Here is a 16,672-nt window from a genome sequence, read left to right as displayed (position 1 = left end):
CTCCCGCTAACCATTTTAGAAATAGATACCCTTATCATTTTTATTTTATAACTGAGGGAAGTGAAATTCAGAAAGGTTAAGCCACTTGCCCCAGAGTCAGGGTTAGGAAGTGGTAAACTGGAATTTGGATACAAGCCTTCTAAGGGCCTACCAAAGGGCATCTTGTACATGGTAATTACTTGAGTTTGGGGAGTGGTCATTTTTTCATTATTATTAATGTTATAATTTTCACCAGAGAGTCAGCGCTGGAGATGGGCTTTTAATGGTAGAGAAAGGAGGAAACAGTTCAGCAGGGAATTCTGCAGCTGTAGGAGGATACCAGTACTTAAAGGCTTCTGGTAAGTGTTCATTGAAACCTTGCAAAGACATGTCAGAGTGCCTGGCTCCTAGTAATCCCTTGACCAGCGTTAGTCATTGCCATTTGACTGACCTGGGTTCAAGTCCTGGCCTGGTAGTTACTTACTGTGTGACCTTGGACCTGCCACTCTCATCTGTAACATGGGGATCGTTTTTACTTTCTTCCCCTGTGCTTGTGAGGAATCACTGAGATATGTATATACTCAGTAGGAGCTGCTGCATGGGCACTGGAATCAAGGAGAACTTGTTTTTGAGTCCCAGGAAAGCCACTTGATAGATGTAGCATTTGGCAAATGACTGCACCTCGATGAGTTGGTTTTTTCCATTGATTAAATAGGGCTAATACTAGTCCTCACTCGTGAGGCGGTTAAGAGGCATCAGCATGATGCCCGGCTCTGGTCTTGGTGCGTAGTTAGTGTGTGAGATGTTCTGTCTGACTTATTGAAGCGTCTCTGTGCCCTCCCTTTGAGAGATGCAGTTATGTTATCTTTGTCCAGCAGTAAAATCCAGGAGGGAAAGTGGGTGTTAGAGAGTCAAGTGCAGGGAAGAATGATGTCTGTGGTCATGTTCATCCATAAGGGATGCAGCAGCAGCCGGGGAAAGGCAGGATGAATCCTAGCTGGGGCAGAGGAGAGGATCTCACATGTGGGGACTTAGGGGGAGCTTCAGAAAGCAGGTGGCAGCTAAGCAAAGTGAAGAAAGGCTTGCCAGGAGGACAGGAGGAGATAAGCATTCCAGGCACAAGTGACATTCTGTATGAAAACTGGGAGGCGGGCAAAGCCCCTGGGCGTTAAAGGGAAGGCTGGGGTGGGAGGCCCAGAGGGTAAGAATAGCCCACACTTGTAGAGTACTTGGTGTGCACCAGACAGTATCTCAGGTGCTTTGTACATAGAAACTCATTGGCCCTCCCAGCATTTGTCTAAGATAAGTAATGTTTGTACCATCCCCGTTTACAGATGGGGACACTGAGGCCCAACTGGCGAAGTAATTTGCCAAGGCCACACAGCTATTAAGTAGTAGAGCCAGATTTGAACCCTGCAGTCTGGTTCCAGAGTCCTTACTCCTATGCTGTCTCTGTTATACCATCAAAATGGGGGTGGGGAGCAGATTGTGTGTGCTGGACAGAGGGCCTTCTGCACCCCATAAAGGAGGTGGAGGAGGGGTGAGGGCAAAAGATCAGAATCAGTGGCTGGGGTGGGTGCAGGGAGCAGAATGAAGGATGAGGGCAGAGGAAGTGGAGGAGATGGCGGGGTCAGAGAAGGGGGCTAGGGCTAAGTGGGAAGTTTGGGCCAGGGCAGAGCCGGATGAATGGTCCTGGAGTCAGATAGCATTGAATCATCAGGAGAGAAAGTCACTTCCTTTAGTTTCCTTTCAGTGCTGCTATTAATGTCCGGGAGAAAGTCTTCATTGGTGCTAATATGTCTTTAACACCTTTCTAGCACCTGCTAATCTCATAAGTGGAGACTGGTTTCTCATGTCTTCTCGGAGGCCCCTCATGACTTGGTGCCCCACCTCTCTGCCCTTGTCTCCTCTCCCTCTCCTCCTCACTCACTCCACTGCAGCCAGGCCAGCTCCCGCTGTCCCTCTAACATGCCAGATGGGCTCCTGGCTCAGGGCACTGGACTTGCTGTACCTTCTGCTGGAACACTCTTCTGTAAAACCACATGGCTCTCTCCACCTCTGTTGGATCTCTGAACGTCACTTTAGAGTGGTCTTCCCTGACACCCTAGTTAGGATTGCAACCCCTTTCTTCCCAGGCTCCCTTGTTTTCTCCATGACACTAAAGGCTTTCTGATACACTACATCTTAACTGTTCTGCGTGTTTCTTCTCTGTGTCCCTCTTTCCCCTTTCCTCACCTAGATGCCTAGCCCCGTGTTTTTGTTCACCTCAATATCCCTAGCTCCTAGAACAGTGCTTCACCATAGTAGGTGCTCAGTAAACATTTTTGAATGAATGAATGAATGAATGAATGTTTATGGTTAAAGCCTTGGGCAGCGGGTGTCTTTTTCCTGTTCCAGCTAGAAACTTTTGAGGTGTGTGGGACTGGAGCTGTGGACATTTGCTGTCCCTGAGCCTTGCCCCAGTCAGAAGTGATCGTTGTGAGGCAGCTCTGTCCCAGGCTGACTTCCTGCCAGCTGCTCCAGGCTATTCCTGGGCTCTGAGCCCCCAGTCCAGGAACTCTCCTCTGGCAAGCGGATAGACAGGCAGCGAGAGAGGGACGTACACTCACAGCCGGCAGCAATTCAGGAGCCCTCTCCCCTTTTTCTCTCTTCCAGGCTCCAGGGAGCAGCGTCAGGGCCAGGGTGACAATGGTCTCAGTGACTATGGGTGAGTCTGTGGCCTTCTCTCCAGGGCCCCCTCTCCCCATTGCCCTTTCTGAGGTATGACCTTGTTGGGGGAAGACAAGGTGGGGGAGGGCGGGCCCATCACTGGCAGGAACAGCTGTACTCTGAGGAACGTGGAGGTGGGGCGGGGCCTGCTCAAGGCTTACCGTTTCCTCTCTATATCTGGGCCTCCTGACCCTCTTGTCTAGCCATACAGAACTTGGGTATTGAAGTCCAGCAGATCTCCCACATCGCCTCTCAGAGCCTCACCTGTAAAATGGAGGTACTAATACTCCCTACGTCCTGGGATGTTAGAAGGATTAAGGAGGTTATTGCATGTAAAACCCTGGGCATAGTTCTTTTTGCAGTTCCTTGACTTTGCTTCAGGCAGCTAGCTATCCCCAACCTATGTGGCACTTTATTTCCCCTTAAGAGCTTGATTGATATATAGTTTACATTTTGTACAATCACCTGTTTGGAGGATACAATTCAGTGGTTTTTATATTCTATATTTTCTGTTCACAGAGTTGTGCAACCATCACCACAATCGATTTCAAAACATTTTCATCTCTCCCACCAAAACCCAATGCCCATTAGCACTCACTCCCTCACTCCCAGCTCTTGGCAACTACTAATCTACTTTCTGTCTCTATGGAGCTCTGTAGATTTACTTGTTCTGGATGTTTCATATAAATGGAATCACTATGTGATGTTTTTCGATGCTTAGACAAAGGTGTCTGCTTTAGGCTGATTGAAGCCAGGGCACCCTGGCTGCTAAGCAGATGCCTAGAGCCTGTGCAGAAAAGAAGAAGGCACCCCTTTCCTCTAGGCATGAACCCACCTTTCTCAATTAGAGATACAGGCCTGTGGCCTGGTGGGCAGGGGCCTCCTTAGGAGAGGTGTGGCCCTGGACATGTGCCCGAGCCCGACACTGCCACCTACAAACCATCTGACCCAGAGTGTGTGTCTTTCCCTGCACTGAGTCTCAGTTGTCTCAAGCAAAATGGGCACAGCAATACCAAATTTTTTCTAACCTAAACTAGCATTGCCTGGCCGGTGTGGCTCAGTTGGTTGGAGCGTTGTCCTGTGCACTGAAGGGTTGCTAGGTCGATTCCTGGTCAGGGTGCATACCAGGCAACCGATCGCTATTTCTCTCTCACATCAGTTTCTCTCTCTCTCTCTCTAAGAATGTCCTTGGGTGAAGCTTAAAAAATAAATAAATAAATAAACTAGCATGGAATGTTGAATGTAACATTATGTATCACGAGAAAGAAAAAGAATGTTGCCAATAAAACTGTGGCATGCCGTCAATTGTGAGGTAGATCCTGGCTTCAGAGATATTAAAAAGTGAAAAAAGTTTCCACTTGAAGTCAGTGATCTTATCTAACACCTGGCCTGACAGGTCAGGTTCAATTTGAAGGTCACACCCAGAGAACAAGAAAGATGTTTAGAAACAATGAAGCCACATGGGTGTTGTCTGCCTGGTCTTGGCCTTGACTCCATGTATAGTGGTGGCAGAATAATAATAATAATAATAATAATAATAATAATAATAATAATAATAATAATAATAATAATGGCTGCAATGGGTTGAGGATGTTCTCTGGGCCAGGATTTATTTTAAAGCCCTTTACAGGGACTTTCTCATTGAGTCTGCACAGTGACCCAAGGACATCGGTGCTGTTATCCCTAGAATGTCAGCTCCATGAAGGAAGAGACTGTCTTGTGCCCTGTGCTATCCCGTGTGCCCTAGGACAGGACATGGCCTGTGCCAAATGCTCAGTACATACTTATTGAATGTGCTACCCCAAATTTACAGATGAGGACACTGAAGCACCAGGCGTTGACTTGCCCAAAGTCCATCAGCTGGGAAATGATTTTGGAGCTGGGATTTGAACCCAAGCTCCAAAGCTTATGCTTGTAACCTCCATGCCTCACTGTGAGGCAGGGCTATTCCTGTGGTGAGGTGGGGGCTTGCTGATATCCATGGGCCAGCTCTGTGACCCTTCTTTCCATCCACTTGCAGATCTTGTCATCCTCAGGGACTGGGCCCACTGATGGAGACTGGGGCAGAGAACCCAGAGTCTCCACTCCCCCAAATCAGTCATTGGCCAAGCATGGGGGGTGGTCACTATGGGTCATGCTCCAGGGCAGAGCAGAGCTGTAAGGAGAAGGGTAGTTTGGGAGCATATGGGCTGGGGAACTCTGCTTCTTGTTAATGTGGCAAGGGGTGAGGTGCCCATCCTCTCCCTGCCTCAGTTTCCTGATTGGCAAAATGGGGGAGTCGGCGCTGCTTTACCCACAGGGTTAAGTGGGCTGAATTCCATCATCTGTGCAAAGCACTCAGCCCAGGGCCTGGCATTTGATAAGCATTTAATTTGTGGGAGCTGTTGCTGTTGTGGTTTTGCTGTGGCTGTTCTCTAAAGAGAGCAATGTGAGTAATGAGCCCTGTCCATCCCCGCCAGCCACTTCCGAGTGGATCCAGTTCTTTAAGGAAGCCGGCATTCCTCCAGGACCTGCTGTCAATTATGCTGTGATGTTTGTGGATAACAGGTAAGGGGCACTGAGGGGACAGAGCTGAACTTGGGGAGAGGAGGGGAGAGGTGGGGGGATACAGAGAGCTGGCTGGCCCTCCCACCCTGGTCCACCTGTGGCCTCACCCCTTACTCTTCCCTACAGGATCCAGAAGAGCATGCTGCTGGATCTCAACAAGGAAATCATGAATGAGCTGGGCGTGACTGTGGTGGGCGATATCATCGCCATCCTCAAGCATGCCAAGGTGGTGCACCGCCAGGTGGGTGCTCTGCGCCATCCCTCTGTTCCTGGGTTTAGGGTGGGATGGGAGGATAGTGGCAGAGCTGACAGAAGGCTTGGAAGCAAAGGCAAGCAGACCTGGGTTCTGAGGTTGGTTCTACATTTGCTGTGTGACATTGGGCACATTGCCCAACCTCACTGAGCCTTACTTTGTCCATCTGTAGTATGCACATAGGCAAACCTATTTTGTAGGGTGATTGTAAGTTACTTTATACAAAGCCCTGGTACAGTGTGAACAGGAGGACTTCAGTAAAGGCTCTGTAATTATTATTATTATTACTAGTTCTCATCTTACTAATATAATTATCACTACCAGGATTCTTCTCTGTCCCCAGGACAGCAGCTTCTATGTGGGACCCAGTTGGTGACTTGGCCAACAATATGGTTGTTCCATTATTGGCCCTTCAGGTTACAGTGTCCTTAGACTAGTGATTTCGCCTCTGAGTCTCTCTGAAACAGGCTTTTCACACACCTCTGCTGCATAGGGTGGCTGTGGCTATCTACCAAATAGTGTATGTGGCAAGGAGTGCTGGGCCTGGAGTGAAATGCTGGTGAAGGTATGATTGCTAGCACTTACCAAGCGCTTGCCATGCCTGCCAGGCTGTCTCCACCCTTTTTATGTATTAACTCATTTGCTGCTCCCTCTATTTAACCAAGGAGACTTGCTTCAGAGTTGCACTCCCGCACTCCACTTTACCACGCGTTGGCTGCTGGGTTATTCTCATTTCCAGTAGCTCCCTCCACCCCAGAGATGGCCTTCAGGGTTCCATCATCCAGGACAAGACCCCACAGTGAGGGCTTTCTTTCTTTTTTTCTTTTTTTTAATATCCTCATCTGAGGATATTTTTTCCTTTGCTTTTTCAGAGAGAGTGGAAGAGGGAGAGAGAGACACATCGATTGGTTGCCTCCTGCATGTGTCCCAACCAGTACTGGGGATCGAGCCTGCAACCTAGGTACGTGCCCTTGGCGAGAATTGAATCCGGGACCCTTCAGTCCCCAGGCTGACGCTCTAACCACTGAGCCAAACAGGCTAGGGCAGTGAGGGCTTTCTTAAGCCAGGGACATTATCTGAGTTATGGGGATGGTCATGGAGCCAAATTTTTTTATTCTTTAAACTTTTAAATTTAGAAATAATTTTTTATTTCTAGAAAAGTTCCAACAATAGTACAGAAAGTTTCTGTGTCCTTCACTCAGCTTCCCCAAATGTTAACATCTTACATAGCGATGGTACATTTGTCAAAACTAAGAAATGAACAGTAGTATGCTCTCATTAACTAAGCTACAGACTGGTTGGATTTCATCCATTTTTCCATTAATGTCTTTTTTCTGTCCCAGGATGGCATTGACTGGTGTTTCCTTTGTCTCTTACTATTTTTTTATTGATTTGAGAGAGAGAGAGAGAGAGGAGAGAAACATCAATTTGTTGTTTCACTTATTTATGCATCCATTGGTTGATTCTTGTATGTGCCCTGACCGGAGATTGAACCCACCTTGGCGTATTGGGACAACACTAACCTACTGAGCTCCCTGGCTAGGGCTAAATTTATTTTTCAATTACAGTTGACACACAATATTATATTAGTTTCAGGTATCAACACAGTGATTTGATATTACCGTGATAGTTGTGAAGAGCACTGGTCAGGTGTTTTGTAGACTGTCCCTCAGTTAGGGTTTGTCTGATGCTTTCTCCTGGTTAGGAGTGAAATGTCTTGAAATCTTCTCTGGCAGCTCTGATACCCCTAGTTTTGCTTAGATTTCTGGGTCCCCTGTTTCCCCACCTCATGCCCCTTTCCCCATGGTAACCCAGGCACTTGTTTTTTTACAGGATATGTGCAAAGCTGCCACTGAGTCGGTGCCCTGCAGCCCTAGCCCCCTCCCAGGCGAGATTCGCCGAGGCACCTCTAGTGGTGAGTCCCATCCTCTCAGGCCTCCTTTCCTTCATTCTCACACTCCTGCAGGGAAGGGAACATGTCTGGAGTCTACAGAGCTGGCAGCAAAAACATCTTAGGGAAAAATACACTGGGTGACGAGGGGCTGGTGGCAGTTCTGTAAAGTCACTTCGAACACCGAATTAGTGAACACTGAGTCATGCTTCTAGGGGACACACAAGGTTAGGTTCCTGCAAGCCTCTGAGCATGACATTTTTCATCATCTGATTAATACAGAACCTTCTTTTATGTGTGTTTCTGTTTAAAGACACCTTATTTAATATATATTATTGATTCGTTAACATTGAACTCACGGCCAGTAGCACTGTGACTCATTCCTGAACAAAGCTAATCTCACAAGTGCATTTTTTCCGTAAGGCCCACACATCACTGCCTCTTGAACTTAAGAACACAGGCAGCACTTCAGTTTTATGCTTAGGGGCTGTTTTAAACCCAAAATCACGAACAAAAAGCACAAAAATACGAAAACGTGGCAATAAATAGACCACGAGAAGGACACTGTTTACTGTATGAGAGCTCGAACAAGAACACAGCCCACTTGACCTCACGTGGGAGTGGGTATTGGGCGACTCAAGTTTTCTGCCATTCTGCGCATGCCTGTGAATGACCACAAAAGTGCCATAAGTATTGGTTTGGGGGTTACAAATAAATTTTAGTGAAGAGGCGAATTTGAAAATATGGAAACTGAATGGTGAGAACCATTCTTTTACTTTTGTTTTTTCAGCTGTATGATACATTAAAAGAAAATAAACCTAAAAAATTTTAAATGCATATTTGTTAGCCTTTGCTATTTAGCAAACTACCCCAAAACTGGTTTAAAACACAGACTTTTATTTCTCATGGTTTTGTGACTTGGCTGTGCATTTCTGCTCTGTGCCAGCTCAGCTGGTCTCGATGGGTGATCTAGGAGGCCTCATGCACACCTCAGATGGTTGGTTTGATGTCATTTCGGCCAACAGGAGCAACTTGGGCACACGACTCCCAAGCATCCCCACAGGAGGACAGTGCAGCCACAGAGGGACTCTGGCTGCTCCTTCCCCATTCAGTCCCAGGATGGCTTTCTCCAGCCTGCCTCCCTCCCAGGGCCCACTCACCTGGACTCTCCCCTTTCCTTCTCGCAGCTGCCTCCCGAATGATCACCAACAGCCTGAACCGAGACTCCCCACCTGGAACTCCCCCCAGGCGGCCAGACACCAGCACCTCTAAGATCTCCGTCACTGTATCCAACAAGATGGCAGCAAAGAGTGCCAAGGCCGCCGGTGAGGGGACTTGGGCAGGTGGTAGGAGGAGCTGAGGGTGAATGTGGGTTGGCAGGTGGCATTTTGGGGTCATGTTCCCACTTTGTGAGTGCCTGAAGGCCACCAGGTGTTCAAAGGTTCAGATTTGGTCAAGTTACTGCACCTCTGCAGGCCTCGCTTTCCACGTCTATAGGATGGGGCTGGTGGTACCCTCCACAGAGGACAGGAAGAATCACTTGCACAGGCACACTGTGGTTCTCATTCAGTGGTTCGTTCAGTTTTTTGTTTTGTTTTTTAATTGATTTTACTGATTTCGGAGAGAGGAAGGGAGAGAGAGAGAAACATCAGTGATGAGAGAGAATCATCGATCGGCTGCCTCCTGCACGCTCCCTGCTGGGGATTGTACCTGCAACCCGGGCATGTGCCCTGACTGGAAATCAAACCATGACCTCCAGGTTCATGGGTCAATGCTCAACCACTGAGTCACACTGGCCGGGCAGGTTCAGTCTTTCAAATTTCATTTTATTGTGGTAAGAACACTTAATGTGAGATCTACCCTCTTAACAAAGTTTTAACTGTATAGGACAGTATTGTTGACTATAGGTGGTTCAGTCTTTTTTAACAGATGTTCATTGAGCCCCGTACTGGCGCCTGGCCCTGTGCTTGATGCCTGGGGTCAAAGGTAAAGAAGCTACTGTTTCCTCTCAGCAGCCAGAGGGGTCCTTCAGAACATTCAGCCTGATCCTCTCACACCCTTGTTTAGAACTCTCCAGGGATTCCCATTATTCCAGTAATAAAATCCAGTCCTAATGTGGATTCATCTCTTGTGCCTCTCCCCATTACTGGCTGCCTCGGGTCCCCTCCAGGCTCCTTCCCTCAGGGGGCCTTTGTCCCGGAGTTCCCTTCTCCTGGAGCATGTGTCCTCTGCAGACTTCATGGTTGGCTCTGTTCCTCTTCCAGGCCTCGGCTTGAAATCTGGGAATGGGACTCTGGCCTTAGGGCTTCCAAGCCCTCTCTCTGTCCTCCACTTTCCTGCCTTTGTTGGACCCATCCCACAACAATGATCTTGGCACAAATGGAAGCCGAGGCCCAGGGAGGGAGCTTCATTATCTGACTCCTAGCCCCATCATGCCCTGACCACATCCCTCGTACCCTGCATGTTCCCTTTTTTCTGTGGGTGTTTCGAAGTGCCTCTACTCCCTTCTGGCCTTGTGATTTGCCTGCCATGAGCAAGGAAGTTAAAATTAATTTCTAAAGTATTGAAAAGATAGACTGGGACGGACTGGCACTCTTACCCCTCACCACATTTGAGGGGATTCTTTTTTTATTTATTTTTTTATTTTTAAAAAATATATCTTTATTGATTTCAGAGAGGAAAGGAGAGGGGGAGAGGGGGAGAGAGAGATAGAAACATCAGTGATGAGAGAGTCACTGATTGAGCCCACAACCCGGGCATGTGCCCCGACCAGGAATCGAACCCCGATCGCCTGGATCCTAGGTCGATGCTCAACCGCTGAGCTACGCCTGGCCGGGCGAGGGGATTCTTTTTTTTAAAAAATGGAGGTAAAATTTACTTATACACAGATTGTAAATATACTGCTTGGTTACTTTTTGAAAGGTGAGAACACCTATGAGACCAGTACCTGGTTGGGGCTCTGTAACCTTTCCTCCCACCCAAGGTCTGAGGGGAGTCTGGCTAGGATAGGAGGTAGCCTGCTTGGGGCAGAGACAGAGCCACAGAGAACCTGGGAGGCCCAGTGCAGCCTGGGGATTCCGAGTGCCTTCTGCGCCCTGTCTGGCCCAGACCTCTGAGTTTCTCGGCCGTTCAGAGTCAGTGGTGATGGGGGTGTCTGGGAAGATCAGGAATTCTAGTCATGTGGATGCATGTATGCCCTTTGCAGGGAGTCTAGTCCCTACCCTGGGAGAACATTCCATCCCAGAAAGTACTCACCCCCCACCCTCTTCTCCAGCTGCCCTGGCCCGCCGGGAGGAGGAGAGCCTGATTGTTCCCGCCAAGCGACGCAGGGTCACGGCTGAGATGGAGGGGAAATACATCATCAACATGCCCAAAGGCACCACCCCCCGGACCCGCAAGATCCTTGAGCAACAGCAGGCGGCGAAAGGTACTGGCTTGGCAGGGCTGTGCCATGGCATGGAGACTGGAGACTGGGTTTCCCTTTTGGTACATCCCACTGGCATTGGCCGAGAAGCGGGCTCTAACGGGATCCAGGGGGCCTTGGACCAAGGGGACAGTGATGACGGCCATAGAGGAGGGGGTAGGTCACCACCTCTGCCCTCGTGTCCTAAGGTTAGTGTTGCAGGCCTGCTCAGTCTCTCAGCTGGCGCTCTTCCTCAGGGGAAGGGCATGGCTTTGGTGATGGCCTGCCTGTAAAGCATGTGACCATGCCTGGCCAAAAAAGTGGGAACCATCATTATGAGCCAGAGGGGTCTGGTTGAGATTCAGTCCAGGGCTGGGGCTTGTATCTGGTAGTATGGAGACAGTGCTCTGTGGACTCTTAGAATATAGTCTGCGTTCTGATGGGAAAACGTTCAGATGATATACAGAAGCATATACAGGAAAAAACGGACTCCCGCCCATCTCCCCAACTGTTGCTGACCTTTCCAGACCAGCATCCATGAACTTATTTGCATTTCTATATATATCTACACATATAGAGGCTTTTTTTTCTTTCTAAAGGTTTAACACTGTCCTGCAGGCATTGTTCTAGAACTCTTTTATTGAGATCTTTTCACATTAGTGCATATACATCTACAGTCGGCACTCTGTATCCACAGGTTTCACGTCTGCGGACTCAACTAACTGCAGATTTAAAATATTCAGGGGGAAAAAAATCCCAGAAATTTCCAAAAAGCAAAACTCGAATTTGCCACCTGCTGAGTGCTACCCCTAACCCATGTGAATGATGTGATGAGTAGGTGTATCCTGCTTTAACCTCTGTGGAAATAGAGATGATATTTTATATGAGGAATATGAGCTTTGCGGATATTGGCGTTCATGGGAACCGGCCCCCCTCAGACACCGAGGGACGGCTGTGCTCATTCTTAATGGTTTTTAGTATTTCCACAGTGTTTATATATCATAATACCAAGCATTCTTTTGGTGGCTATTTAGGTGGTTATTTAGGGAGAGGACTTTATGGGCCATTCATCAGAGCCCATAACTCCAGAAAAAGTGAGAGGCCCTGGTAGGGATCGTGAGCTCTTCCCGCACACACACTCTGTGAACTTGTACTAGGTGCAAGGAACATGTGTCAGTTTGGGTTGGTCCTCCCACATTTGATGGCAGCCAGGAGCGTGCGGGGTAATGTCAGCGTTAACCAACAAGTGTAGACAAAGCATAACTGGGCCCAGCCTGCGCCTGTTGTACCAGTGCTGCCTGGGGTCTGGGCTGCCCTGTGTCTCCTCCCTTGTCTGCACAGTGCTCAGCCAGGTCTAGGCCCGGGGCCACTCAGCAGGTGCTATACGATGGCCTCACTTCCCTCCCAGGTCTCCACAGGACGTCTGTGTTCGACCGCCTCGGTGCCGAGACCAAGGCAGACACAACGACAGGCAACAAAGTGAGTTGGAGATCAGGGCTCTCAAATTCTTGGCCTCCCTGGGTGTTTCTCCTCACACTTCCCACATCTTACCCTTCACACACCCTGGGGCCATCTCACCCACCTTTCCGGCCTTAGTTCCCTTTGCACTGGTGGCTTCCCTGCTTGTCTTCAGCCCCGACCTCTCCCGATGTCCAGCCCTGGGATCTGGCTGACTCCTGGATGCAGCCCTGTCCCAAACCACCCTCATCTCCCAAAGCAACTCCCCTTCTGAGCCCTGTCTCAGGGACGCCCCACTGCCCTCATTCTAGGCAGTCAGCAATCTGATGGCGCCATCTGTCTCAGCTGCTCTGCCACCTCTCCCTGTCTGGATAGGTCGGTGGCCTCCTAACTGGCCTCTGTACAGCTACTGTGACCCCTCCAGCCCTTCTCCCACAGCAGCAGTGTGTGCCACCCACAGGACAGGCCCCCTGTCGCCCCCTAGAAACCCCTCACAGGCTTTTCACCATGCTCAGAGTGAAGCCTGCTCTTCTCACCTTGGCCTGCAGTCCCCGCAGGCCCCAGGTGCGGTGCATGGTTAGAAGCACCCAGCCTGGCCTGCTGCCCGCAGTGAATCCAGCTCTGCCACCACCTGGCTGCATGGCCTTGGCCATGTCACTTATGCCCTTCATACCTCAGTTTCCTTGTCTGTATAGTACCCACCTCATAGGGTGGTTGTGAGAATCAAGTGAGATCTGGATGGAGCCGGGGGGTCTGGGTCGTGGCAGACACCCTCAGTGTCACCTTTTATTAACTGTGGTGGAGCTCCCCAGCTGCATTTCCTGCCTCAGCCCCTCACCCACCAGGCCTCGCCCGCTCTGGCCTTTTCTCACTTTGTATCTTGGCATGAATGTGGTAATGGCATTCAGGATCATGTGGCTTGAAGATGCCGCCACATCAAGAGCTTCGCCCAAACCGAGTGCTCCAGTGATTCTTTTTTGTTTCAGTCCTCTCCCGAGCGTATTTTTTCCGTTGCTTTTTAGAGAGAGTGGAAGGGAGAGAGAGAGAGAGAAACATAGATGTGAGAGACGCATTGATTGGTTGCCTCCGGCAGGAGCCCTGACCAGGGCCAGGGATCGAGCCTGTAACCAAGGTCCGTGCCCTTGACCAGAATCAAACCCGCGACCCTTCAGTCTGCAGGCTGACATTCTAACCACTGAGCCAAACCGACTAGGGCTCCAGTGATTCTTAGTCCTGCCTTGGGGACTTAGCCCACTCCTTTTGGTGCTGATTCAGCTTGAGGGCCTGGCTTAAACATCAGTGCTTCTGAAAGCTTCCCTGAAGTCCAGGAGGAGACCAGGCTCCCCTGTGTCCTGCTCTCCAGCGCCCCCTCCCCGCCACAGAATGCATCGCTATTGTAATTAGAGAATTACTTGTGTTGTTTCCAATGCCAGGTCTGTCTTCCCCTCTAGACTGTGAGCCCCCTGAGGGTAGGGCCACGCCTGTCTTGGTCACCACTGTGTCCCCAGCACAGGGCCAGGTACAGAGTCAGGACTCAGAAAATACCTGTCGAGTGATGACCAAATTTGTCTTTTCTCTCCTGTTCACCTTAAACCTTAGCTGTTGGTCTTACCTCTTCGTGGCACGTGCTTTCTCCTCCCCTCCTTACTAGACCCACTTCTGGTCAACTCTCAGATCTCATCTCAGGTGTCCCTTCTCCAGGGAGCTTTTCCTGAAGTCCACGCAAGGTCAGGGCTCCTCTGGGCTTCCCCCAGCTCCCTGGACTTCCCTGTCATGGCTCTTGCCACTATCTAGGGTGTCACCGCTGAGTGTTTCTCCCACCTGTGATCTCCACGAGGCAGCTCTTCATAAATACGTGTTGAGTGACTAAATGACTCACTTGTCCTGTCTCTGACCTCCATAGCCCACGGGAGTCTTCAGCCGCCTGGGGGCTACCCCAGAAATGGACGAGGATCTGGCTTGGGACAGCGACAATGACAGCAGCAGCAGCTCTGTCCTGCAGTATGCTGGGGTCCTGAAGAAGCTAGGCCGGGGCCCAACCAAGGCCAGTCCCCAGCCGGTGCTGACTGTCAAAGCCAAGGCCACAAGCTCAGCGACGACCGCCAACACCCCGACGCTGCGGCGCCTGGCCCTTCCTTCCCGCCCAGGGCTCGAGAGAAAGCCAGGGTCCCTGTCCAAAGTCAGCATCATCCAGAGACTGGGCAAGGCTGCCCCTGTGCCTGAGGCCCAGGACAGCCAGGTCACGAGCACCAAGAGTAAGTCATCAGCCGAGGTCAAGGTCACCATTAAGAGGACTCTGGGGCCCCGGGGGAGCGGCTCCAGCGAGGGCCTTGGTGCCCAGATGGACCATGCAGGCACTGTGAGCGTGTTCAAAAGACTGGGCCACAGGACCTTCTAGCCCACGGGCGGGGCCAGGCCCTCTCTGGGCTTTTGGCTCCATCGGTCTTCAGCGAGGGCATGCCCAGCCCTTGGACGGCACTGCTGGTCTCCCTCAGGCATTCAGGCCAGTCTTAGCTTTGTGGAGATGCGTCCCGTTTAACTGAGTCCGAGGCGGTGGTTGTGGCCTGGCCTTGCCACTGTGGGGCGTTCCTTCTCTCATGCCCTCTGTTCTGTCCTCTCGCTGTGGCCTTGGCAGGGCCCACTTTCCTACCTCTCCTGAGTGCCAAGTGCCCTTTTCCTCCCCTACACCCCCTCCCTCCCTCTCAGCAGCATCCGCTGCCTCAAACCCCAGCTCCTCGGCCTCCCGGTCCCCCAGAGTGGGTGTCACCTGGAGGGTCTCCCTTATACCCCAACCCTGCCACTTCCTGACTTCCCTCCCATCACTCCTCTGCCCTCCAGCTTTTACTGCTTTAACTTCTTTGTCTCTCCCTCTCTTCACTCTGTTCATTTCTCTTCTGTTTTCTGTCCCTGTGGCAAGGCCCGACTGTCCGCTGCGTCCTGCCTGACCCTCCTGCACCTCCGGCCTCCCAGCGGCCCCCTCGTCAACAGTGGCGTCGAGCCTGTAGAGACTGTTAGCGGCCTCATTCGCGGGCTGGAGGGACCTCCCCAGACCCTGGGCTACAGCTGGGGCACCTCCGTCTTCCTGCCCTGAGCACCTTTTTCTCTGAAAGGCCGTGGTGGGTGGTGGGCAAGGCGCACTGGGAAGGGAGGCCAGTGCTGAGAGAGACGAAAAAAGTTGTTTTAATATATTTTTGTGACTTTCGAATTCTTTCCTCCCCTCCCTCAAGGTGAGTCTCGGGGTTTTTTGTACAAAGCACAATGCGATGGGGGTGGCAGTGAAGGGTTGGGCATTGCCTCTGAAGGTCAGCTCCCAGCACACCGAGCCACATCTATACTGGCCTGAGTCCCAGGGCCTACTGCCCGCGGGCACCATTCAGTCGGGCCTTCTCCCCGTAACAAAAAACTGCCTTAGTTCTGTCACTGCCTTCGCTCTCCCTAGATTTCACCTGTTTCTGTCTCTCGGTTGCTGGCTTTCCAAATTGCAGGCTCCATTTGAGGGTGAGGGGTTTCCATGGGTTTGATTTCCACCCGCTTGCTGCTGCACAGCCCCTATTCTGTGCCAGGCCTGTTCTTGGAGCTGGGGACCCCTCTCCTGTGAGCAAGACAGGCAAGCCCCTGCCCACGTTGCTGACTGCTCCAGGCAGGGAGACGGGTGGTGAAGTGACCACACTGTCCAAAGAATTGAGGGATGAGTGAAAGTGACCAGGGCCTCTTTAGATGTTGGGGGTAAGAAGGCCTTTCGGGGGAGGCGACAGGCTGAGCTGGGAATGAGGGAAAGCAGCCGCATGAAGTTCAGGAGGAGAGTGTTCAAGCAGTGGAAACAGCTGGGCAAAGGCCTGACGTGGGACAAAGACCTTGGAGAAGGCCAGTGTGGCACGAAAGGAGTGAGGGACCTGCCCTCTGGCACAGGTAGGGGCGGGCGGGCCAGAAGCAGATACCTCGGGCTCTGTGACTAGAGGGAGGGATGGGGACATCATCCGCAGAGCACTGAAGAGCCTGGGAGGGTTTGAGGCAGGAGTAGTGATCTGAGTTGCCTTATATGGAGATGGCTGTGGCCCTGGGAGGAGGGTAAGTTGCTGGTGGGTAGGGGTGGGGGCGCGGGGGGCAGTAACCCTTGGGAAAGGAAGGTTGGCAGCGAGGAGGACAAGTGGGTGGCCTCAGGCGTGCTGCTGAGGGGCAGCAGGATGCTCAGAGACAGAGTGGGGTGATGGGAAGATGGGAACCAGGGTCACACCTGGATGGGAGACTTGAGCATCTAGAGAGGAAGGTGCTGTTTAGGAGGCCAGGGAGGAGCGGGTGGGGTGGGAGGGCACTTTGCTTCTACCTTGTTGACAGGTGAGCTGGTTGCTGGAGCTCAGGGCGACCTGGGCTGGAGGGCAGCAGCTTCGGGAAGGCTGGGGGCACTGCTGTGCTCAAAGCTGAGGGCCTGGCC

General features: G+C 51.2%; 1 protein-coding gene across 1 annotated transcript; it reads left to right on the top strand.

Annotated features, from left to right (window-relative positions):
* Positions 1–255: 255 nt before the first annotated feature.
* Positions 256–15,471, top strand: C18H19orf47 (chromosome 18 C19orf47 homolog). The gene is made up of 9 exons (XM_016209213.2): positions 256–338; positions 2,635–2,686; positions 5,148–5,235; positions 5,362–5,476; positions 7,322–7,403; positions 8,567–8,704; positions 10,654–10,806; positions 12,191–12,261; positions 14,144–15,471. The coding sequence occupies exons 2-9, from the start codon at positions 2,668–2,670 to the stop codon at positions 14,636–14,638; spliced, it is 1,161 nt and encodes a 386-aa protein (XP_016064699.1). The 5' UTR covers positions 256–338; positions 2,635–2,667; the 3' UTR covers positions 14,639–15,471.
* Positions 15,472–16,672: the final 1,201 nt, after the last annotated feature.

Source organism: Miniopterus natalensis, chromosome 18, assembly GCF_054644295.1.
Source record: "Miniopterus natalensis isolate mMinNat1 chromosome 18, mMinNat1.hap1, whole genome shotgun sequence".
Lineage (NCBI taxonomy): Eukaryota > Metazoa > Chordata > Mammalia > Chiroptera > Miniopteridae > Miniopterus > Miniopterus natalensis.
This window is presented reverse-complemented; position numbering and strand designations above follow the sequence as displayed.

What these genes read in the sequence shown, in the direction of transcription:
- C18H19orf47 (XM_016209213.2), top strand. An exon ending in CCAAGGTGGTGCACCGCCAG is followed by an intron (nt 5,477 to 7,321) that starts GTGGGTGCTCTG and finishes GTTTTTTTACAG; the next exon opens with GATATGTGCAAAGCTGCCAC. An exon ending in TCGCCGAGGCACCTCTAGTG is followed by an intron (nt 7,404 to 8,566) that starts GTGAGTCCCATC and finishes TCCTTCTCGCAG; the next exon opens with CTGCCTCCCGAATGATCACC.